This window comes from Pelophylax lessonae (genome assembly GCF_965119305.1).
Source record: "Pelophylax lessonae genome assembly, chromosome: 10".
NCBI lineage: Eukaryota > Metazoa > Chordata > Amphibia > Anura > Ranidae > Pelophylax > Pelophylax lessonae.
The window spans coordinates 109,925,371-109,951,059 of record NC_138777.1 but is presented as its reverse complement, the minus strand read 5'-3'; the positions used below and the strand labels follow the sequence as shown (position 1 = coordinate 109,951,059).

The 25,689-nt window shown below is 43.9% G+C and overlaps 1 protein-coding gene across 2 annotated transcripts in view; it reads right to left on the bottom strand.

Moving 5' to 3' along the window:
• The window catches only part of BRD7 (bromodomain containing 7), an 80,783-nt gene extending 60,758 nt beyond the window's left edge, over positions 1-20,025 (bottom strand). For both annotated transcript variants that reach the window (XM_082270017.1, XM_082270018.1), the window contains exons 1-5: positions 19,610-20,025; positions 12,863-12,907; positions 12,363-12,565; positions 7,235-7,364; positions 73-127 (exon numbers count right to left, since the gene is read on the bottom strand). In XM_082270017.1, coding sequence (XP_082126143.1) covers positions 73-127; positions 7,235-7,364; positions 12,363-12,565; positions 12,863-12,907; positions 19,610-19,817 — 641 coding nt within the window. In that variant the 5' untranslated portion in view covers positions 19,818-20,025. The remainder of the gene's footprint in view (positions 1-72; positions 128-7,234; positions 7,365-12,362; positions 12,566-12,862; positions 12,908-19,609) is intronic.
• Positions 20,026-25,689: the final 5,664 nt, after the last annotated feature.

The following is a 25,689-nucleotide window of genomic DNA, read 5'->3' as shown; positions in this document are numbered from 1 at the left end:
CCATGCTACAATGTAGCAGCAGTGTGCTTGCAAATAGTGAATAAACTGGAATGCGTTGTGGGAAAACGTTACCTTTGTAGCTGCCTGATAAGCTGATTCAAAGCTTCTTGCAGTGGAGTCTGCTCTTCTACATGGAAAAAAAAAAAAAAAAAGATTATACTTTAAATCTAAGGTCTGATGTTCCAGTACAGAGTTACTTTAAAATATTAGCTAAAGATCATACTTGTGTTCTTTTCTATGCATGACTAAGTAAAGAACCTTAGCACAATTGGAGTCGATCCATCACTAAAACAGAAAAACCCCTCACTAGGAACAGAGTCTGCTCTCAGCACTAAACAGGGGGAATGGGGAGTACTATACTGTATGGTTGTAAGTGCTCACGTTATACAAGTAGCCCACCTGGTCAGCAGCACTGTGTAAATGGGTAACCAGGTATTTTCTAGGTCACAGATGTGAACCTAGTGTTAGAATGTGTGACATTCATGATCTAATTTGGATTTTTTGCACACTGTACAGGGCACATTGTTAATTATTCAGACCTGACTTGCTGAATGCCATTTAGGGAGGGAAGCCGTATGTCGCAACCATCGTGTAGCACTACGTAGCAGACCCTGCATTTAAATCAACAAAAATGAATCTCTAAAAAAATGTTGTTCCTTTATTTTTACCTGGTAACCCTGCGAATAACATTTTCTGTCCCCGAGTGGCTATGCTCATTCTTCCACTAAATATACAGTGGGGAAATTAGTCAACCCCCTGTAGACTTTGTAAGCTTGCCTACCTACAAAGAAATGAAGGATCTAGAATTGTTTTCAAAGGGGGGATTTTAAATGATAAAGACAGAATATCAACCAAAAACCAAGAAAAAAAACTCACTATACAAAATTTTATAAACGGAGTTGCAGTTAAGTGAGTAAAATAAGTATTTGATCCCCTACTAACCAACAGAGTTGGGCTCTGGCGTGTTCGTACGTGCCCGATCCTGCCAGGGAGTTGACACTGCGCTCCACTAATCGCAGGCAGTGAGACATTTCCCGGTCTGTGCAGCTGCAGATGGGGAAATGTCTCACTGCCTGTGATTAGCAGAGTGCAGTGTCGGCTTCCTGGCGGGATCGGGCACGTAGGAACTCATCTCTGCTAAGCAACAATAATTCTGGCTCCCACAGACTGGTACTGTATGTGCTCATGTGGTACACAGATTAGTCCTGTCAATTTAAGAAGGTGCTTCTAATGATAACTCGTTAGGTGTATAAAAGACACCTGTCCACAGAATCCCTATAAATCCTATAAAACATTTGTGGAGAGAGCTAAAACTTCAAGTTGCCAAACGACAGCCAAGAAACCTTAATGATTTAGAGAAGGTCTGTAAAGAAGAGTAAACCAAAATCCCTCCTGGGGTGTGTGCAAACCTGGTAACCAACTACAAGAAACAGCTTAACTCTGTGCTTGCCAACAAGGGTTTCTCCACCAAGTCATGTATTGCTTGGGGATCAAATACTTATTTCAGTCACTGAACTGCAACTCAATTTATAACAACATTTGTATCCTGTGTTGTTTCTGGATTTTTGGTTGATATTCTGTCTCAATCATTTAAAATAAACCTATAATAAAAATAATAGACCCTTTTTATATCTTTGTTTTATTACATTTTTCCCACTGTATGAAGGAAGCCATAGCTGTATTCCAGGCTGGACTTCAAACATGTTTATTTCCTCTTCATTTCTATTGGATGGAATAGGGATTAGAGGTTTACAAAAGGACAAGAACATTGTCCGTTTGGTTCAACTCGCAGGAAGTAACATGGTACCTGCTGAAAATGTTAGACTGAAAAGTGAAAGCTAATGTAGTCCCCAATATGTTAAATGCATTCTGTCACAGAAAGGGGGGGGGGGGCTCAGGGGATGCTTAGTGTTAACTTCATGTACAAGGGATATAGTTGTTTAATATACTGCCATCTTGTGGTCATTTCGGTTACTGCATCTTTTTCAGTGTTCCCTCCTATTCTATGATGGATTTCCCCTTCCTGTTTAGTTAGTGTGGAGGGGAAAATAAAGTACTGAGTGCAGAACCACGTCGTGTCTGTGGAGTTTATCAATGGTAGCAGAGGATGGTTTCCAACTATAGAGTACCACCTAAGTTTGACGAAATCAGACCATACGAGTGCTGGAAAAATGAAATTAGTATTTGGAAACTTGTTACGGATTTGGACAAGAAGAAGCAGGCACTAGCGGTGGTGTTAGGGCTCGAGGGGCGAGCCAGAGAGACCGCTTTGGAAATACCCGCGAGCGATCTGAATGAAGACAATGGTATGGAAACCTTGTTAGCTAAGCTGGACTCTGTATTCTTGAGAGAAGAAAAAGGCCGCGCTTATGAAGCGTACTCTCATTTCGACTCGATTTCCAAAGACAGCGAGATGTCCATGGCAGACTACATCATAGACTTTGAGCAGAGATACAACCGCATGAAGAAATACAACATGACCTTGCCTGACGCTGTGTTAGCGTTTAAACTACTGGACACGGCTTGTCTTGAAGAGAAGAGTAGGCAGCTAGCACTTACAGCGTGCACGGATTTAACATTTGCATCCATGAAGTCAGCGTTAAAACGGATTTTCGGAGGAAAAACCAGTGGAGCGAGTGGAGGCAGCTTGACTCAAGATGCGGCGTTTTTCACGGAGCAGAGGCCACCAGGTAAATTCAGACGGAACAGCAGCCAGTCACAGAATAGACAGTGGCAGCCACAGCAAGGTACAAACCCGCTCGACAAATATGGTAAGCGAACAAAATGCGTAATTTGTCAGAGCACGTACCATTGGGCCAAAGACTGTCCTCATTAGAGAAATGAAGTAAAGCTAGCAGAAGATGAAAATGTCGAGTGTAACATTACACTGTTTACAAAAGTTATGACGGACTCGGAGATCTTCCTAACTGAATCACTGGGATCAGCTATCATTGACACAGCATGCACACGTACTGTTTGTGGTGAAAAGTGGCTGGATAGTTACATGAAAGACCTGAGCCAAAGCCAAATAAACAAACTGATGCAAACAGAATCTTCAAGCTGTAGACCTTTCAGATTTGGTGATGGTCAGGTGGTACACTCCTACAGAAAGGTAAAGCTTCCCGCTAAGATCGGACCAACAAAATGTCACATTGAAACGGAAGTTGTTCCTGTTGATATCCCTTTACTGCTGAGCAAAATGGCTCTAAAGAGAGCAGGAACTGTTTTAGACATGGAGAATGACAAAGTTGTCATGTTCAAGCAACCAGTGCCTCTTGAGCTCACTAGTTCGGGACACTACTGTGTCGACATTAGAGATGGTAATACTGAAGTGGACACCAATGAAAGTGAAGTTCTTGTCATCACAGCAGAGATGTCTACAAAAGAGAAGCGTAAAATTCTCCTGAAACTTCACAAACAGTTTGGCCATGCCTCTGCAGACCGGCTGCAGAGGCTTATCCTCAGCTCTGGAAATACTGACAAAGACTATCCAGTTATTCTGCAAGAGATTATCCGTGACTGTGAGGTATGTCAAAGATATAATAGGACCAAGCCCAGGCCTGCTGTGGGTTTGCCTTTAGCCTCAGAGTACAATGAGACGGTGGCAATGGATTTACATGAGCTGGAACCTGGCATATGGTACCTCCACATCATCGACCATCAGCGGTGGAAACATTGTGAGAACAAAGAAAGCCTCTGAAATTGTCAACTCTTTCATTCACTCGTGGATAAGTGTTCATGGTGCCCCAAAACGGATATACACTGACAACGGTGGTGAGTTCAATAATGAGGAGATAAGAGAGATGGCAGAAAAATTCAACATTGAGATGAAGACCACAGCGGCATACAGTCCTTGGAGCAACGGGCTGCTGGAGAGACACAACATGACTCTGACTGAGATTCTTCTGAAGGTGAAAAGGGAAAACGGGTGTGGCTGGCAGACTGCTCTAGACTGGGCTTTAATGGCCAAGAACAGTATGAATAATGTGCATGGTTATAGTTCACACCAGCTGGTGTTTGGTAACAGTCCTAATCTTCCCTCCATTTAGGTTAATAAACTGCCTGCTCTAGAAGGCACTTCTATGAGTACTAGAGTAGGACAGCACCTAGCAGCATTGCATGCTTCCAGAAGAGCATTCACAGAGGTGGAATGCTCAGAAAGAATAAAAAGAGCTTTACGAAAGCAGCTTAGGCCTACAGATGAAAAGTATGAGACAGGAGACAGAGTGTACTACAAACGAGCAGACAGTACAGAGTGGAAAGGTCCTGCTGTAGTTATCGGTCAAGATGGCTCTGTAGTGTTTGTCAGACATGGTGGTATCCTTGTCAGAGTACACCAGTCCAGGCTGAATAAAGTTAATGCACAGGATGGGGATACACTTGTACTACCTGATATTCCTGGAGATAGTACAGAAAAAGAAAATGTAATACACACTGATATGTCAGAAAATTCAGATGATGAAATGAGTGTTAATAGAGAAGTGCAAATCCATGAAAACACAGAAACAGATGATAGAGAAGATGTGAGACAAACTAATGAGAGGGATGCTACTAATACAGTGGGTTCCACGGGTGTCAAACTGAAAACAGGTCAGACAGTGACATTTACAAACAGAAATGATGAGACAAAACACACGGCCAGAGTTTTAGGCAGAGCAGGGAAAGCAAAAGGGCAATATAGAAACTGGTACAATGTGCAGTATCTAGAACCAAATGGCAACGAGGGTCAAAAGGAAGCTTTAGACATGTCACAAGTTGATGATCTTCTCACTGAATGTGAGAACACCGATGGCGATGTACTTATTACCAAAGACATCTCTTTTGATGCTGCTAAACAGCAAGAGATTGACAACTGGCAAAATAATAATGTTTACGAAGAAGTCACAGACAAAGGTCAGAAATGTATCTCTACTAGATGGGTCTGTACGTTAAAGGAAACTTCTAGTGGTGTTGTTCCCAAAGCCCGCCTTGTGGCGAGAGGTTTTGAAGAGGTCAATATGCATGAATTACAGAAAGGTTCTCCCACATGTGCATCAGAATCACTCAGGCTCCTGTTAGCTGTTATTTGTCAAAACAAATGGCAAGTGAACTCTATGGATATTAAGTCTGCTTTTTTGCAGGGAATGGAACTCTCAAGAGACATTTACATTCGTCCCCCACCAGAAGCGAGCGTGGACAATGTGTTGTGGAAACTAAAGAAATGTGTGTATGGACTTGCAGATGCTTCCCTCTACTAGTACAACAAGGTCAAAGAACTCATGCTGAAAAGTGGGGGTAAAATGTCACGGGTTGATCCTGCAGTGTTTTATTGCCAGAATGAGCAGTCTGAGGTAACAGGAGTACTGGCATGCCATGTGAATGATTTTTTTTTGGGCAGGTTCAGAGCATTTTGTAACCAATGTCATCCCTGTGCTTAAATCTGCATTTCACGTGGGTCGTGAAGAGTGTGAGAGTTTTTCATATGTGGGGATGAACATTGCTACTGTGGGTGGTGTAGTACAGGTGCATCAGCACAGTTATATTGAAAACCTACAACCAATTCATTTGCAGGCAACACGTGCTGTACAGAGAGAGGCCCCACTGAATGAGAAAGAAAGAGAACAACTCAGATCCAAAATAGGACAGGTTCTGTGGGTTGCTAAACAAACAAGACCAGATGTTATGTTTGACACATGTAGCCTAGCATCCAACATTAAGAATGCTACTGTTCAGTCCATACATGAAGTGAACAAAGTGCTCTGTAAACTTAAGTCAGAGAAGGTAACACTTAAGTTTCAATACTTGGGTAACAGTGAGGATTTGAGTTTGGTAGTATTCAGTGATGCTTCACTGGGCAATCTTGCAGATGGAGGTACACAGGGTGGGGCTCTAATTGCCCTCATGGAAAGATCAGGAAAGTTCTCCCCACTGTTTTGGCAATCTAAAAAAATTAGACGTGTGGTAAGAAGCACACTGGCAGGAGAAACCCTTGCCATGTCAGATGGTATTGACAATGCTATGTTCTTGGCTATGCTCTACTCTGAACTCACTACTGGTAAAGCTGATCTTAATGCTCTTCCTCTTATCTGTGTTACTGATAACCATTCCCTGTTTGACGCTCTTAAGTCTACAAAACAGGTCACAGAGAAGAGACTAAGATTAGAAATAAGCGGTGTCAAAGAGCTCATACATGCTAATAAAATCAAAGAAGTGCGTTGGTCAACAGCCAAGTCACAACTTGCTGACTGTTTGACAAAAAAAGGTGCTTCCTCTCTTATGCTTCTTAAAGCGCTGTATGAGGGTGTATGGAAACTGTAAAATCTGGTCCATTGAGCATATATCTTGGTATTTTTATTTTGTTTGTTTAAATACGCAAACTCACTTGAATGCTACTGTGTTCTGAAAATCATTTTTGTGTGACAATGTTTTATGTCAAACTCACCCGTTTTTTTTTTTTATCTTAAGAAGAGAGTGAGATTGTTAACTTCATGTACAAGGGATATAGTTGTTTAATATACTGCCATCTTGTGGTCATTTCGGTTACTGCATCTTTTTCAGTGTTCCCTCCTATTCTATGATGTATTTCCCCTTCCTGTTTAGTTAGTGTGGAGGAGAAAAAGTACTGAGTGCAGAACCACGTCGTGTCTGTGGAGTTTATCACTTAGAACAGGTTACACCCTAAATATGGGTGCAACATTTAACATGCTCCAAAAGGTTAAATTAGACTTTAAAATTTAAAAACGCCTTAGGAGGGACTGTGAAAGCGATCAGCTGGCTGCACAACCCCCACAACATCAATTGATAGTAAACATTCAGCTTGTGAAATTTACGTGCAATGTGGGTGAAATCCACCCCCTCCCTGCCACCAACATAAGCCTTACATTATTGGTGCAAACTGGAAACACACTACACTTTCCCCTGCTAACAAAGTACATGAGACTTTGCTTTCATCAGATATGTACTTCCAAAAAAATAAAATAAAAAATAATACTATTTTAGGTTGTTGATTGGGGTGAATCATGAACTCAATGGCAGTCTCTGCCTGCCTTCAAGAACCGCACAAATTGCATTTTGCCTAGAAAGTATCAAACTCGCTTGATCCTCTGATCTACCGTGAACCACAAATCAATTAACAGCTCAAGGGTGACATATAGCCAGACTATAGACTTTTGTTGCCAGAATGTATAGTTGTATAAAGACTGAAAATGTTTTTATTGGTAGCGGTAACAGTATCAAACTGTGGGTTGTTTTTTACCTTCTGGTTTCATTATGGAAGAATCTTGCATAGATACTGCTGGTAAATCAGGTCTAAGTGGTGAATGCAGTGAATGTTCATTATCAGGGTCACTTTCACGTTGACTTTTGTCTTTCTTCTTCTTATCATCCTGTAAACATGACATTAATAAAAAAAAAATTATTATATTTGAAAATTATTTTAAACTTTTTTTCTTTTTAGGATTTAGCAACAACGTAGATCATAAAGTAGAAGAGAGATTGGTGTCACCACAGGATGACGCTGTGGACACTGGGGTAATTCTGTGCCGCGTCCTAATTTATTCACATATAGGGGGGATAGAACTAGACGGACGGACTTTGTTGGCACCATAACAGGACAATTAAGTCATAAAAAATATATTTTTATTCTGAAAATGTTAAAAAAAAAAAAATTATATTATATATATATATATATATATATATATATATATATATATATATATATATATATATCACACACATACACATACACACACACACACACATACACAAAACAGATATAGGACAAAAGGCAAAACAAGACTAAAGACAAAATCTTAAAAACAAGCGTAGGTGCTGATATAATAGTCAATGTAACTATAACCCCTGTAACCGCCTCATTGGAAAAAGTAAGCCGTCTATAATCTAGTAAAAGACAGAAAAACGTACAACCCGTGGTTGTTATCCATAGACTTAATTGGCAAATAATACGGTTCCAACGATGATGGTGGTTTTAAGGACTCAATATTCAGTAGTAGTATTCTCTATCATAACATTCTCTACATGTTTCGCGCCAGATGCGCTTCTTCAGGAGAAAATCGTTATGTGGAGACTGTAGTTGGTCAAAATGAGAATATTGATAGCAGAGTACAATAACACTATTTCCTTTTTGTATAGTATCAGCGTTTGTGGTCACATTGCAGATAATGAGCAGAGGTCCAGAAAGTCCAGCACCAATACCAAAAAATGGTGGAGGTGGGGGGATATTTAGAATAACATCGGTACATCAATCCATAAGGCAAAACGTTGAATACTGTAATTAAGGAGGTCACTGATAAAGCAGATGTTTTGGCACGGCAGAGCAGTGAAATGTAGGTATATAGGTATGAATGAACAAATATGTGTTCACTGAATATGTACTGCAAAACCACGAGTAAAAAAGCTGGAGTACACAAATGTGTTTTAAGGACACTCTCCAGTGGTATCTGGAGAGCAAGGTGAGCCTGTGAAGCTGGCTAAAACAGAAAGAGTGTCTATCATGACACTTGCTGGAGCGCCCTGACCTCCACTGCAACCAAATAGATCATAAAGTACTGAAAATAAAGAAGTTCTGCTTTTCCTCCACCTCTGCCATATTTGGATCATTTTTTGGAGGAGCGGGTACCTGGTTTTGACAGATACCTGCTCCCACTCGGATCGCCTAGGCAATCCACGCAGAAGTTCTCTCCCCCCAGTCTGCAACCTTCTGGGACACGTCACAGGTCCCAGAAGTCTGAAGGACTATTCACAAAGTGCAGCGCAGTGCGGCTTACGCATGTGCAGTGGGCAGCTGGCTATGAAGTTGCAAAGAGTCACAGCCAGCTTCCCACAGTTAATATGCCGGGGCCGCTGCTCTCATGCACATCGCTGGATCGAGCGGAGGCTAGGCTGGGGTGGGGGAGAGAAAGATGCACCCAGAAGGTTTTTCACCTTAAATGCATAGAATGGATTAAAGTGATACTAAAACACACACACAGTTTAATTTACATTGTCCCTTCTAGGGCTGCCACGACGCGTCGTCGTAGTCGACTACGTTGACTACAAAAAATCGTCGACGTGCGGAAAAAGCGTCGACGCGTCAACGCGTGACGTCGCACGCCCCCGGCCGGCCGCCGCGCCGCTTGAAGCATTGCCGGCCGGGTGAAATTCCCCCGCCGGGCTCCGTCGGAGACGAGAGGTGAGCGCTGACCGTCTCCAGCACCCCTGTACTCCCTGTACTGCCACAACACACATTCGCCATCCTCCCCGATCACCCAGCTGCGGCGCTACACCGGCTTGTAATGGCCTGTACTAGGTGGGAGGGCTTACTGGGGGGTCTGTACTGGGCGGGGGGGCTTACTAAGTGGTCTGTACAGTACAGTCCACTTAGTAAGCCCCCCTCCCAGTACAGACCCCCCAGTAAGCCCTCCCACCCAGTACAGACCCCTTAGTAAGCCCCCCTCCCAGTGCAGACCCCTTAGTAAGCCCTCCCACCTAGTACAGTCTGTACTAGGTGGGAGGGCTTACTGAGGGGGGCTTACTAAGGGGTCTGTACTAGGTTGGAGGGCTTACTGAGGGGTCTGTACTAGTGTACTGGGAGGGGGTTCACTAAGTGGTCTGTACAGTACAGACCACTTAGTAAGCCCCCCTTCCAGTGCAGACCCCTCAGTAAGCCCTCCCACCCAGTACAGACCACTTAGTAAGCCCCCCCCCCTCCCAGTGCAGACCCCTCAGTAAGCCCTGTACTAGGTGGGAGGGCTTACTGAGGGGTCTGCACTGGGAGGGGGGCTTACTAAGGGGTCTGTACTGGGTGGGAGGGCTTACTGGGGGGTCTGTACTGGGAGGGGGGGGGGGCTTACTAAGGGGTCTGTACTAGGTTGGAGGGCTTACTGAGGGGTCTGTACTAGTGTACTGGGAGGGGGGCTTACTAAGGGGTCTGTACTAGGTTGGAGGGCTTACTGAGGGGTCTGTACTAGTGTACTGGGAGGGGGGGCTTACCAAGGGGTCTGTACTAGGTGGGAGGGCTTACTGAGGGGTCTGTACTGGAAGGGGGGCTTACTAAGTGGTCTGTACTGTACAGACCACTTAGTAAGCCCCCCTTCCAGTACAGACCCCTCAGTAAGCCCTCCCACCTAGTACAGACCCCTTAGTAAGCCCCCCTCCCAGTGCAGACCCCTCAGTAAGCCCTCCCACCCAGTACATACTGCACTAGGTGGGAGGGCTTACTGAGGGGTCTGCACTGGGAGGGGGGCTTACTAAGTGGTCTGTACTGGGTGGGAGGGCTTACTGAGGGGTCTGTACTGGGAGGGGGGTTTAGTAAGTGGTCTGTACTAGGTGGGAGGGCTTACTGTGGGGGTCTGTACTGGGAGGGGGGCTTAGTAAGTGGTATGTACTAGGTGGGAGGGCTTACTGAGGGGTCTGAACTGGGAGGGGGGGCTTACTAAGGGGTCTGTACTGGGAGGGGGGGCTTACTAAGTGGTCTGTACTAGGTGGGAGGGCTTACTGTGGGGGTCTGTACTGGGAGGGGGGCTTACTGAGGGGTCTGTATTAATTACAAGATTAGCTAATCAAAAAAACACTAAATTAAGCAAAAAAAATAAAATAAAAATAATCGTTAGATTAGTCGACTAATCGTAAAAATAATCGATAGATTAGTCGACAGACAAATTAATCGTTAGTTGCAGCCCTAGTCCCTTCTATTTCTGTATGTGGATGGCACTGTAATTATTTAAATAAATAAAAAAACCTCCAAGTACCTTTTCCCTAATTGATATACCGCTGTCACATGATACAGCTCTTTCCCAGCCTGTCTAGTGTGTGCATTTTTATTATTATTATTGTGTTTGTTTGTTATATGTGCATTAGTATCTCAAGACTTAATCTAAGAGGAGCTGCATCCACTTTACCTGGTGCCCCTTACCACTCTCCCTGCCCTCTTATTTGCCATGTTAAATGACTAGCCAGGTTAATAGCTTAATCATTTTTTTTCCCAGCCTGTCTGCAGGGAAACATAAGCAGGAAGAGCTTCTAACCCTCTGCTACTACATTAACAATAAAGATGCCACCTTGGGGAATGATTGGATGTTACTAAACCCACAACAGTAAAATCAGTCTGTATATGCAGTAAAACATGCTTGTTATACCCCTTAGTATGGAACTTAAGTGGTTAATCATTTGCATTGTGTAAAAAGGCTGTTTATTCTAGTCTGCTCTGATCAATTCCTCCTTCCACTTACTCCAAAAAATAACCTGATATTTACAGAGTCTATGGAGATAATCTGCACATCCTCAGTTTGGTGTGTATTGCTAGAGTTTTTTTTTTTTCTTGCAAGAGTGCATATGATCAGCACAGGGCCAATCAGCACTGCCCAGACAGACGGTCAGGGGTCTTGAAGCCTGATAGGACAATCGTGGGAGAAATGAAAACTCCTCCTACAAGCTTTCAGCACACACTGATACAAGTCACAAGACTGCTCTAACTGCTGATGAAAAAAGTATTAGTTTATATGTACTTAAACTATTGCATTTCCATGTTCTGTGTACTGTGGGATACCAGATATAGTGAACGCAGTTTCTGAGTTTAGTAACACTTTAATGCTATCCTTGAGGCTTTGGCAAATGTCAATGGCTGCCACCGCAGGTTGCATAGATAAGCCCGCCTGCCAAGACAAAGGAAGAACAGCGTTTCCAGTCTTTTGTCAGCTGGATGTTTAAAGTAGAGCTCCACCAAAAAGGCCACATTTGGCAGCTTTCAGGGGAAATATTGATAAATTATAGCACTACCTCCACTACCTACCCCATAATAATGAACAAGGTCTAAGACCAAAAGTAGCAGCATATCACTGGCACAAAGCACTACGCTGCCCCCTACAGATCACATAAGGGAATACCAGCTAGGCAACAACATGATTCCCCCTTAAAGGGACAGATTCACCGGTCTCAAGCTGCAGGATCCTGCCAAAACAAGGACCCAGCCCTCACCCATCATGGCGGGCTTTGTCACTTTGGACCTTCAGGGGCTCTGTCCCCCTGATAATCGAAAGGTTTGTTGGGGGATTTATGGAGTAGGATAAAATTTGTATAAGGGCCTTCTTGAGGTGGCACTGTCATGACCAACAAGGGGGTCTCAATATCCAACTGGGAGGACATTACTTCCCAATGTGTAGGGGGATGCCTTATCTCTTAAAAAGAACTAAATAAGCTGAATTGTGGCTTGTACTACTCAGTCTGCTTCCCAACTATTGCCAAATTAAATAGCCTAAAAAGAGAACGATGACAACAAAACTACAGTGTAATAATCTGTAAAAATTAGCCACATGAAGGTGTCAAATTTCAAGTAGTCACTGAATCATACAGTTAATTTACATTGATACTCCATAGTAAATACCCACCTTTTTCTTCTTTTTTTCTTCTCCTGGTCCAAGTGTTTTCTCATTTTTCTTTTTTTTCTTCTTCTTTTTGTCTCTGTGTTTATCGTGGTCTGCCTTGTCTTCATGGAAGCCATGTGGAATAGCTGAAGCCCGTGCTGTGGACAGCTCCTTCACCTCTCCAGTCCCAACTTTTAAGACAAGTTTTAATGGCTTTTCTACATATTCTGAGAAGAAAGCATGCCGCTATTTAAGCACCTATTTTGAAAACCAGCAATTGGCACAGATTTAACACTGCAAATTACAATATGTAACTATTGTATACCAACTGTTAAAGTGAGGCAACAAAAGCATAAAAACTGGGCCATACTCAAAATGAAAGCTCATTTGCAGATGATCAGATTCTTGGTAGAAGGAAGAGAAACTAGAGGAGCCCTGAGTGTGGAATGAATGGCTTGCAAGTGAAACGCTACCTCTTAATACATTTTCATACATTACAATTTTCACCAACATATTTTCCTTACTTTTGTCTTTTTTCTTCTCGGAATGTCCTGCTTTTCCCCCTTTGCCTGTAAAAATAAATATATATTATTATCCGTCAGGGACGAGTCCACATTTAGCAGTTACTGAGGGCCTTATGGGCCATACACACTATAAGATTTTCTGAAGACTTTTTCCTTTAGACTTACCAAAACCATAGACTTACCAAAACCATATAATATGAGGTCAAACCTAAACACTTTTAATTTGTATGCAATCTGGCAGGCCCTTGCACTACATAGAAAAGGTAAATCTGAAGGAAAAAGTCTTCAGTATGGCCCTTTACATTGACCATACACATGCATATGTGGTTGTCTGAAAATGAATATGCAATTTGTTTACTAGCCCTTGGCAAGTGCTTTCCTATCATTAGCACAAGGCAACCATTAATTTACAATAGCCCTGCCTGTACAAAAGCAGGAAGTGTAGGAAGATCTCCATAGGTTTTATTCCTTCCCTACTCTGTGTCCTGTTGGTGAGATTCTCCTTTGCTTCCTGTTCTTAAAAAAAAAAAATAAATCCAATGAAGCGAATACAAAAATGTTGGACACACAGTAAAAACTACATATAGTCTGATTTCAATTAAAAAAGGTATAACATTAGTCCCTATTAGGCCTATTGTAAAATAATTGCCAGGCGGGAGGCCTCATATCCTGGGAGGATGTCACATCATATGACATCTTCATCGTGCCCCAATGTACATATTTGCCAGCACACTATGGATCGTCAAATACATTCGAGCCTTTATTGTAGAATGATCACATCACGGAAGACATAGTGCAACATTTCAGAGCAACGCAGAGACCCTTCATCAGGCATGTTATAAACATGTACATCAGTGCAACCATATTTAAAGTGCTCTCTGCCAATCAAAGAACAGAAAAGTGACACTCCCCCTACACCTACTAATGTCATATGATGTCGAAATCCCACCAAAACCACTTAGAAAAATAAAGATTTCGTCTGTATAAGTAAACATAGATCATTGGGGAAAAAACATGTATGTGGAGCCTGGCCAAGTCACACATGAGAGATCTGCACCTAAAGGTAGCATAGCGTAGCGGGGATCAGGCACATTAGCCAGATATGCCCAAAATGATTAGTAGAAGCCAGTCAGGTCTGGCGCTCCTGGGCAACCTGTCACCTGGTGTGTCCACCAGAACCATGCCGCTGCTGGTACCATGTGATTGCTGTGGGCAATCAAAGCAGACCACATGACACCTGTACACAATGAAAGGCCTGGTTGTTTCAGGCCATTCATTAATCTTGTGATAAGCTCTGTGGGTAGTCAGAGTGATCACATAGTACAGACAGGGCCAATCACAGCCCATCTGTACCATGTGATTACCTGTGGCCAATTAAAGCTAGTCCCTAATAGTTTTCATTCAGAAAAAAAAAAAAAAAAAAGGGTTCCTTATAGCTGTAAAATGCACGCGGAGGGCACATGGCACATAGGCAAATCATAGTGTGCAAAAAAAATAAAACAAAGAGAAAAAAAAAATGAAAAAATGGCTAATAACCTCCCCAGGTTACTATGGCAACACCGTATTGCTCTGGTCACTGTATGTAAAAAAAAAAAAAATCTTTTCTTTTTTTTTTTTTTATGTTATCTTAATTTAGAGAAGATTTTCATACATATAAGAGAGAAAAAGAAATAGCACAGTACAGTATATTAAAAAGGCAGTGCAGCCAAAGTAATAAGGTATACAGCTGAAAGTGAACAAAATTATATTCCAGTGCAAAATTTACAAAGACAACAAAAAGGACCGCTATGGGGGCCAGTCTGAAGAAGTACCTCAGCATAGTGAGAGTTACCAGCCCTTGTGTACCTACCTGGTGCTGTAAAGAGAGAAAACAAGTACACAGAAACAAAACATACCAAAACCAAACATCAACTTATGAGCACTTAAACAGTGTGGGACGCAGAGCTATCGGTATAAATAGCAAGTCAAATCCGATCACAGACATATCTAACATCCACTGTAGAGCAATGGCCTCAGCGTTTGACAGGAATACCCATGCCACTCACCCACTTGGGTTGCTTAAGGATATGAAAAGTCAGGTGTGGACATCGCTTCTTCCAAATATAGCCCAAAAACAGACTATACAGGCTTGAAAAAAGTATGGCCTGGATAAAAGTTTAGGCACCATTTGTATAAAAGAAAAAAGGATCCTGGGTAGTACATTCATTTTCAGTAAATTGACACAGCCCTTCCAGGAGGAGGCGGCTCGATCCCAATTTGTAATGTCTGTCCACATAGTATTAAGTAAAGGGGCATGATTACAAGTGTATAATTGGGAACAATGGGCAGGGAGATGAATGTCCAGGTATTTTAAGGAGTTCTGGCGCCAAGAAAAGGAAAACGAGGTTCGCAACTGCGTACGTATATATATATATATCTGAAGGGATGGAGATTGGTAGAATCTCTGACTTTCAGTAAATAATTTTGAAAGTCATATAAAACAACACGTAGGGGGAGAGCTTGTGTTTCATGGTACCAATGCAAACTCCCCATATGCTGGGGTTTAGGCATACTTTAATGAGCAAGGGCAAATATAAGTGGAGATAGGGGCATCCCTGTCTTGTTCCATTCTTGATAGAGAACGGACAAGAGAGGGCACAATTAACCGAAACCTGTGCTTCCGAGGAAGAATTGTAAAGTGCCTCAATCCACAGGACCATGTGCAGGCCAAGAACAAATCTATTAAGTACAACCCGAATGTACGTTCTAATCCATCCTGTCAAACGCTTTTTCAGTATCAAAAGTGACAGACAGGGTGGATGGTTGTTTGAGTCCACTGGATTATTTGGATTGCTCTGTTGGAGTTATCTATGGCTCCCTACCAGCAATAAATCCCACCTGGTCAGAGAGAATGATTGCTGGCAGTACGGATTTCAAGCAATTCACCAATACCCGGCCTAATATCTAAAGATCAGTGTTCAGGGTTCAGGAGGGAGACTGGCCTAAGGTTACTGGTAACACCAGCCATTTGATGGTTTGACAGTTTGGTTGAGGACACAAGTAAATGTGACAGTTAGAAATCTCAGTGTTCTGTAAGAGTACCGCCACCCATCAGATTGTCTAACGGAAGTGACGTTCTGACAAAAACTTACTGCGCATGCGCTATGTGTTCCAACATGCGTTCCATGACGGGTAGCGGTAATCTGCTGGAAAACACATGCAGACATTTTACTACACCCAGCTACGTCTTAAATCTCTGAGTAATTTTAGAAATAAAATGAGAAATAAAGTCAATATAGTATATAGACATCTGTGAAGCTATTTTGATGTTACAGTTTGAAAGAAGCTGGACACTAGAGCTGCACGATTCTGGCAAAAATGAGAATCATAATTTATTTGTTTTTATTTTAAAGAGATGTATTGATTTATTTATTTTTTATTACCATTTGAAATAAAGTGGTGACTAGGATTACACCCCTCCTCTGTCATGATAAAAATGGGTTAAATAAAGACAGCTCACATTTGAAAAAGCATGGCATGAATGTAAACTTCATGGAGAGGGGTGAAGGGTGCATTGTCCCTGGGGCCTATGTCTGAAGAAGAAACGCGGAACCGCCCATCCACCGCATCACGTTGTCTCTCAGCTGATGTCAGTTCCTGTATCGGCGCTATTTGTGTTCCATGCTGGCTCCGCCATGGCCGACGGCTTCCCCTCCGGTCCCGATTACCTTAGCAATCCCGCCACAATACCGACGCCAGCATCCCGGGGACACCCTTGATCCCAGCAGCTACACAAATGTGAGCTGATAATTACTATGTAGACATACCAACCTGCAAAAACTCATTTCAGGGAGGTGGCACTCCACGCCCCCACCCCTCACCAATTTAATACAACTAGAGGATGATCAAATGCAATCAGTATACAGAGGTTTATTTCTTCTGAGAGATATTAAAGGAACACTCTACCCACCATGTCCACTTCAGTGATTGGAAGTGGTCATGGTGATAAGAGTCAGAAACACTGCACATGCTGGGATACTTACAATTATGTGCTGGGGGCTAGTTGCACCCCAAGCACATGTGACTTACTGCTGGCTGGTACGTACCACTGTGGGTACTGCAAGCTGCTGGCGAAGAGTGTGTGTGGAGTGGTGCAGAGCCGATGCTTCCTGAAGCTCTCCTCTGTCTCCTCTTACAGGCGTTTGATATCATTCCGCCTGCAACAAAACGGAGCCAGAACTACACAGGAAGCATTGGCTCCGTTCCGACAGCTGAGCTCTGACACAGACAGCAGGGATATCACCCAGGTGTCAGGCAGCTGCAGCCCAAATGCCGGAGACTTGGGATGTCTGGCTATGCGTCGTACCCAGACACAACGCTTAACCCACGGCACTGAGAATCGTGAAAATTGGTGACTGAGATCGTGGGGGGGATGAATTGAGATCACAATTATCATACAATTAATCGTGCTGCTCTACTGGACGCCAGCAGTAGGAAGGTGGCAGAGGCCATGTTGGTACACCCCGCACTGCTCAGCGCTAAACCTTTATGCTTTACAAAATTAAACATCATCACAGATATCAATACCAGCACATATTGATTGCAAGGATTTTTTAAACACAACGGTATCAGCACACAGCACTTTATATTTGGTAACACCGTATGATTATTGAAGCGGGTTACACATTTATTTATATACTCAGCATTGGAATCACATCAAAACATTGACTTTTCACGAAACAATTTATATCACACAGGTTTATTTTATTTTATATTTTTAGATAGCACACCATACACAGTACAATCTAGATTGGTCACCAATATCGTTGAAATAGCAACTAGGCAGATTTTTACTCTTGCGCAACACTATTTATTGTATTTATATCACAGATATCAATACACTATATTGATTTATATATGCTAACTTTATTGGTAAAAATTACTCTGGAATTTAAGATGTAGCAGGGTGTAGGAAGATGTACCCATGGGTGTTCCATCAGATTACCGCTGTCAGATCATGAAGTGGACCACATATCGCCGTGGAACGCATAGGGCATGCGCAGTATTTTGTTTGGAGTGTCACTTCCATTACCCAATCTGATGAGTAGCGGTAATCTGATAGAACACTGGCATTCCAGGAATGTAACTGTTTTTTGAAACCGTTAACCACTTGTCGACTGCCTAACGCCGATCTACGTCGGCAGTCAGCCCCTCACAGGCAAAGTGACGTAGGGTTACGTCACTAGCTTGTGAGGGTCTAGGGAGCGAGCGTGCGCTCCCGCGTGGTCACGGACCCCCCCCCGTGTGTGTGACCAGCGGACCCGAAGTCCGCCGGTCACTCGGCGATCGGCGGGGGAGAGGGAGAAAGGCAGGCAGCTTGTGTAAACAAGCCACCTGTCATTCTCCTCGGTGTAAAGACACTGATCACACGGATCTACTATGTAGATCCATTGATCAGTGTCCTTACAGCTCAAGCCACAGCCAATCACAGTAGAAAGCACGCCCCTAGGGACACACACAGCCCCTTCCTCCCAAATAAAGTTAACCCCTTCACTACCAGTGTATTTTTACAGTAACAGTGCATATGTATAGCACTGATTACTGTAGAAATGTCACTGGTAACCCCAAAAGTGTCAAAAATGTCAGTCAAGGGTCCGATCTGTCCGCCGCAGTACCGCAAAAATCGCAGATCGCCGCCATTACGCGTTAAAAAAAAAACAACAAAAATGACAAAAATCTTTCCCTTTGTTAGTAAACGCAATAACTTTTGCGCAAACCAATCAAAATACGCTTTTTGCGATTTTTTTTACCAAACATAGGTAGCATAAAACAAATTGGCCGAAAAAGTTAAAAAATTTAGATTTTTCCATTTTTTTGGGGGGAATTTCATATAAAAAAAATGTGAAAAATATTGCTATTTTTGCAAAATTGACACTCTTTTTTTGTTTATAGCGCGTGATCAAAAAAAAAAAAAAAAAAAATTGCACAGGTGATCAAATACCACCAAAAGAAAGCTCTGTTTGTGGGAATAAAAGGACGCCAAATTTGTTTAGGTACAGCGTCGCACGACCGCACAATTGTCCGTTAAAGTCACGCAGTGCCGAATCGCAAAATACCCCCTGGTCGGAATGGGGGTAAAATCTTCCGGGGCTTAAGTGGTTAAATCAATTGGTTTAGTTCCACTTCATGATTGAACGCTGTTTGGGGGCTCCGGGATTCAGCAAAATGGCAGCCTCCAGCAAGAAGCAAGTTGTTCTGGGTAAAGTTCTGCTTTAACTAATGTGAGCCAAGCTGGCCTAAAGGAACTATTTCTTACACTAACAGGTATAAACTGTATGTAGCCTCATACAGTATACAACAACACTAGGTTTTGCCAGTGAGACACAAGCTTCTCACCCCCACACAAAACTGAGCCATGCATTGAAAGCTCAGTATTCTCCAATTGAATACAAAGCTTTCTCTGATTGGCTAAGGAGGTGATAATGATGCCCACCTCAGCCAATCACAGGAAGCTTTGTATTCAATGATAGATTAGCACTGATGAAGAGGGCCTTGAAACCTGTGCAGTGTGGTGAATCTTTACTGATTGCCAGCCTGTGAACATGTACCAATGTGCCTGGCTCTCTCTAATGAAGGCAGGCTGCATGTTCTTCCTATGTTCTGAATGGCTGGATAGAGCAGATACACTACACTCAGAGCACAGCATGCTGGGACTTGTAGTTCCTGGTCCCCTCACCACACACACACATCATCACAGCAGCAACTCACGGCTCTCCGCCGCTCTCTCCTCTTTGCCCTCATAGCCGTGCTTGTCGCCTTTGTGTTTCTTATGCTTCTTCCCCATGTCGCCTACAGCTCCTTTCAGAATCTTCTTCCGTATTCCTGTAATGACGTCACGCCGGCGGACCGACAATTCCTTTTGTTGTTGTTGCGGTTCCATGGCAGAAACCATAGAGACGTACATCGGTGCTGGCATACGGCACGGGTCGCAAAAAAATTCACACAACCAGGTGCTGTTCTCATGCACCCTGTCGAGGAGACTGGGGAAGTGCTGGAGGAGGGATTCCGGCCAATCCGAGGCGCCGCTTTGCGCAGTAGTAAGGATGCAAAGCGCAAATTCTCTACTAGCGCTCAGTGACTCGCTCGCATCGGTGCACGTCCCCGAGGCCTGAGGGCAGTAGTGCGCATGTGTAGACTCGGCTAATGCGCGGTCTTGAGTCCGAGCCGCTTGTAGGGAGGAGGTGGAGTTCAGGAGACCAGAGTGATGTCATGTAAAGCTGTAGGAGTGATTGGTCAGACGGTAATATTCGGTCCTGACTGGTGTAGTATCTTGTAGTATATTGATTCATCAGAGAGCACAATGGGTGCTACAACAGGAACCAGACCGATATAATTACAGTGCCTTGAAACAGTACTCATACCCCTTAACATTAACACATTTTCTCATGTTACAGCCAAAAACATAAATGCATTTAATTGTGAAGTGGAAGGAAAATAAAAAATAAATCGTTTTCAAAATGTTTTACAAATAAATATCTAAAAAGTGTGGAGTGCATTTGTATTCAGCCCCCTTTACTCTGATACCCCTAACTAAAATCTAGTGGAACCAATTGTCTTCAGAAGCCACCTAATTAGGGATAGACCGATTGTTTTTTTCAGGGCCCATACTGATACCGATATTTTGGTCACAGTGCATCAATATCGGCCAATATTTTGTACATTTAAAATTTTGAAAAAAAAAGAACATTTTTGACACAAATCTGGTACTGAACATCTTATTTTTCATTTAATGCTTAATGGCTGGCTTGCTGGCACCCTGTGGTGGGTGGCTGTCTGGCTGGCACCCTGTGGTGGGTGGCTGTCTGGCTCCCTGTGGTGGGTGGCTGTCTGGCTGGCACCCTGTGGTGGGTGGCTGTCTGGCTGGCTCCCTGTGGTGGGTGGCTGTCTGGCTCCCTGTGGTGGGTGGCTGACTGCCTGGCACCCTGTGGTGGGTGGCTGTATGGCTGGCACCCTGTGGTGGGTGGCTGGCTGGCTCCCTGTGGTGGGTGGCTGGCTGGCTGGCACCCTGTGGTGGGTGGCTGGCTTGCTGGCACCCTGTGGTGGGTGGGTGACTAGCTGGCACCCTGTGGTGGATGGCTAGCTGTCTGGCACCCTGTGGTGGGTGGCTGACTGGCTGGCACCCTGTGGTGGGTGGCTGGCTCCCTGTGGTGGGTGGCTGGCTTGCTTGCACCCTGTGGTGGATAGCTAGCTGTCTGGCACCCTGTGGATAGGTGGCTGGCACCCTGTGGTGGGTGGGTGACTAGCTGGCACCCTGTGGTGGATGGCTCGCTGTCTGGCACCCTGTGGATAGGTGCCTGGCACCCTGTGGTAGGTGGGTGGCTGGCACATGGGCTGTGGGTGGCTGGCACAGGGGCTGTGGGTGGCTGGCTGGCTGGTACAGGGCCTGTGGGTGGCTGGCTGGTACAGTGCATATGGATGGCTGGTACAGGGCCTGTGGGTGGCTGGCTGGTACAGTGCATATGGATGGCTGGTACAGGGCCTGTGGGTGGCTGGATGGCTGGTACAGGGCCTGTGGGTGGCTGGCTGGCTGGTACAGGACCTGTGGGTGGGTGGGTGGCTGGCTGGTAAAGGGCCTGTGGGGGGCTGACTCACTGGTACAGTGCCTGTGGCTGGCTGGCTGGTACAGGGCCTGTGCTGCTTGCGTGCCCCCATTGGGATGCGGGTGGCGTGCTCTGTGATCAGGGAGTCAATGAGACTTGGCTGATCCCAGCCCCTTACCACGTTATCAGCTGTCAGCCAATGACAGCTGATCACATGATGTAAACTAAAGCCAGTACTCAGAAAAAAAAGCAGATTAATGGCTTGTGTAAGCGGGACATCGATCCCGCACACAGAAAGTCCCTGCCGCCTCAACAGTGCCCAACACTGCCTCCTATCAGTGCCCATATGTACTGTTAAGCAGTGCCCACCAGTGCCACCTATCAGTGCCCACCAGTGTTGCCAATCAGTGTCCATCAGTGCCTCATCATCAGTGCTGCCTATCAGTGTTACCTATCAGTGTTTTTCAGTGCCGCAATCAGTGCCACCTATCAGTGAAGCCTCATCAATGCCTCCTGATTAGTGCCCACCAGTGATGCCTCATCAGTACAACCTATCAGTTCCCATCAGTGTCACCTATCAGTGCTGCCTTATCAGTGCAGCCTATCCATGCCCATCAGTGTAGCCTTCTTAGCGCACATCAATGAAGGATAAATATGACCTGTTTGCAAAATTTTCGGTCTTTTGTTGTTTGTGTAGCAAAAAATAAAACCCCAGTAGTGATTAAATACCACAAAAAGAAAGCACCATTTGTCTGAAAAAAATGATAAAATTTCATATAGGTATAGTGTAGCATGACCGTGCAATTCTCATTCAAAGTGTGACAGCACTGAAAGCTGAAAATTGGCCTGTGCAGGAAGGGGGTTTAAGTGCCCAGTAAGCAAGTGGTTAAAGAAGGGTTAGGTTATGAAAAAAAAATAACCCAAGCTTTAAACATCTCACAGAGCTCTGTTCAATCCATCATCTGAGAATGGAAAGAGTATGGCACAATTGCAAACCTACCAACACATGGCCGTCCACCTAAACTGACAGGCTGGGCCAGAAGAGCATTAATCAGAGAAGCAGTGGTAACTCTGGAGGAGCTGCAAAGATCTACAGCTCAGGTGGTAGAATCTGTCCACAGGACAACTATTAGTCGTGCACTCCACAAATCTTGCCTTTATAAAGGGGTGGCAAGAAGAAAGCCATTGTTAAAAGAAAGCCATAAGAAGTCCCGTTTGCAAGAAGCCATGTGGGGGACACAGCAAACATGTGGAAGAAGGTGCTCTGGTCTGATGAGACTAAAATCTAACTTTTTAGCCTAAAAGCAAAACCCTGTGTGGCGGAAAACTAACGCTGCACATCACCCTGAACATACCATCCCCACTGGAAAATGATAAATGGTTTTCAAAATAAATATCTAAAAAGTGTGGCGCGCATTTGTGTTCAGCCCCCCTGAGTCAATACTTTGTAGAACCACCTTTCGCTGCAATTATACCTGCAAGTCTTTTAGGATATGTCTCTACCAGCTTTGCACATCTAGAGAGAGTGAAATTTTTGCCCATTCTTCTTTGCAAAATAGCTCAAGCTCTGTCAAATTTGATGGTGAGCGTCTGTGAACAGCAGTTTTCAAGTCTTGCCACAGATTCTCAATTGGATTTAGGTCTGGACTTTGACTTGGCCATTCTAACACGTGAATATGCTTTGATTTAAACCATTCCAATGTAGCTCTGGCTGTATGTTTAGGGTCGTTGTTCTGCTGGAATGTGAACCTCCGCTCCAGTCTCAAGTCTTTTGCAGACTCTAACAGATTTTCTTCTAAGATTGCCCTTTATTTGGCTCCATCCAGCTTTCCATCAACTCCGACCAACTTCCCTCTCCCTGCTGAAGAAATGCATCCCCACAACATGATGCTGTCACCATCATGTTTCACAGTGGGTATTATGTGTTCAGAGTGATGTGCAGTGTTAGTTTTCCACCACACATAGCGTTTTGCTTTTAGGCCAAAAAGTTAAATTTTGGTCTCATCTGACCAGAGCACCTTCTACAAGTTTGCTGTGTTCCTACATGGCTTCTCGCAAACTGGAAACAGGACTTTTTATGGATTTCTTTCAACAATGACTTTCTTATTGCCACTCTTCCATTATTGCCAGATTTGTGGCGTGCACGACTAATAGTTGCCCTGTGGACTGATTCGCCCATGTGAGCTGTGGATCTCTGCAGCTCCTCCAGAGTTACCATATGCACCTTGGCTGCTTCTCTGATTGATGCTCTCCTTGCCCGGCCTGTCAGTTTAGGTGGACTTGGTAGGTTTGCAGTTGTGTCATACTCTTTCCATTTTAGGATGATGGATTGAACAGTGCTCCGTGAGATGTTCAAAGTTTGGGATATTTTTTTCATAACCTAACCCTGCTTTAAACTTCTCCACAACTTTATCCCTGACCTGTCTGTGAGTTTCTTGGCCTTCGTGATGCTGTTTTTTCACTAAGGTTCTCTAACAAGCCTCTGAGGGCTTCACAGAACAGATGTATTTCTACTGAGATTAATTTACACACAGGTGGACTCTATTTACTAATTAGGTGACTTCTGAAGGCAATTGGTTCCACTGGATTTTAGTTAGGGGTATCAGAGTAAAGGAGGCTGAATAGAAATGCACGCCACACTTCAGATATTTATTTGAAAAACATTTTGAAAACGATTTATCATTTTCCTTCCACTTCATAATTACAGTATCTCACAAAAGTGAGTACACCCCTCACATTTTTGTAAATATTTTATTATATCTTCATGTGACAACACTAAAGAAATGACACTTTGCTATAATGAAAGTAGTGAGCGGACAGCTTGTATAGAAATTTGCTGTCCCTCAAAATAACTCAACACACAGCCATTAATGTCTAAACCGTTGGCAACAAAAGTGAGCACACCCCTAAGTCAAAATGTCCAAATTGCGCTCAAAGTGTCAATATTTTGTGTGGCCCCCCCATTATTTTCCAGAACTGCCTTAACCCTCTTGGGCATGGAGTTCACCAGAGCTTCACAGGTTGTCACTGGAGTTCTTTTCCAATCCTCCATGACGACATCACGGAGCTGGTGGATGTTAGAGACCTTGCTTTCCTCCACCTTTTGGCCTAGTTTCCGAAGGGAGGGGATCATGCTCTGCTTCAGTATTTCACTGTACATGTTGGCATTCATGGTTCCCTCTATGAACTGTAGCTCCCCAGTGCCGGCAGCACTTATGCAGCCCCAGACCATTACACTCCCACCACCATGCTTGACTGTAGGCAAGATACACTTGTCTTTGTACTCCTCATCTGATTGCCACCACACATGCTTGACACCATCTGAACCCAATACGTTTATATTGGTCTCATCAGACCACAGGACATGGTTCCAGTAATCCATGTCTTTAGTCTGCATGTCTTCAGCAAACTGTTTGTTGGCTTTCGTTTGCATCATCTTTAGAAGAGGCTTCCTTCTGGGACAACAGCCATGCAGACCAATGTGATGCAGTGTGCGGCGTATGGTCTGAGCACTGACAGGCTGACCCCCCACCCATTCAACCTCTGCAGCAATGCTGGCAGCACTCATACATCTACAGTATTTCCCAAAGACAACCTCTGGATATGACGCTGAGCACATGCACTCAACTCCTTTGGTCAACCATGACAAGGCCTGTTCTGAGTGGGAGCTGTCCTGTTACACCACTGTATGGTCTTGGCCACCGTGCTGCAGCTCAGTTTCAGGGTCTTGGCAATCTTCCTATAGCCTAGGCCATCTTTATGTAGAGCAACAATTGTTTTTTTCAGATCCTCAGAGTTATTTGCCATGAGGTGCCATGTTGAACTTCTAGAGACCAGTATGAGAAAGTGAGAGTGATAACACAAAATTGACCACACCTGCTCCCCATTCCCACCTGAGACCTTGTGACACTAATGAGGCACATGACAACGGGGAGGGAAAATGGCTAATTGGGCTCAATTTGGACATTTTTACTTAGGGGTGTACTCACTTTTGTTGCCAGCAGTTTAGACATTAATGCCTGTGTGTTGAGTTATTTTGAGGGGACGGCAAATTTACAGTGTTATACAAGCTGTACACTCACTACTTTACATTGTAGCTAAATGTAATTTCTTCAGTGTTGTCACATGAAACGATATAATGGATTATTTACAAAAATGTGAGCGGTATACTCACTTTAGTGAGATACTGTATGTGCCACTTTGTGTTGGTCTATCTCTATCACATAAAATCCAAATAAAATACATGAA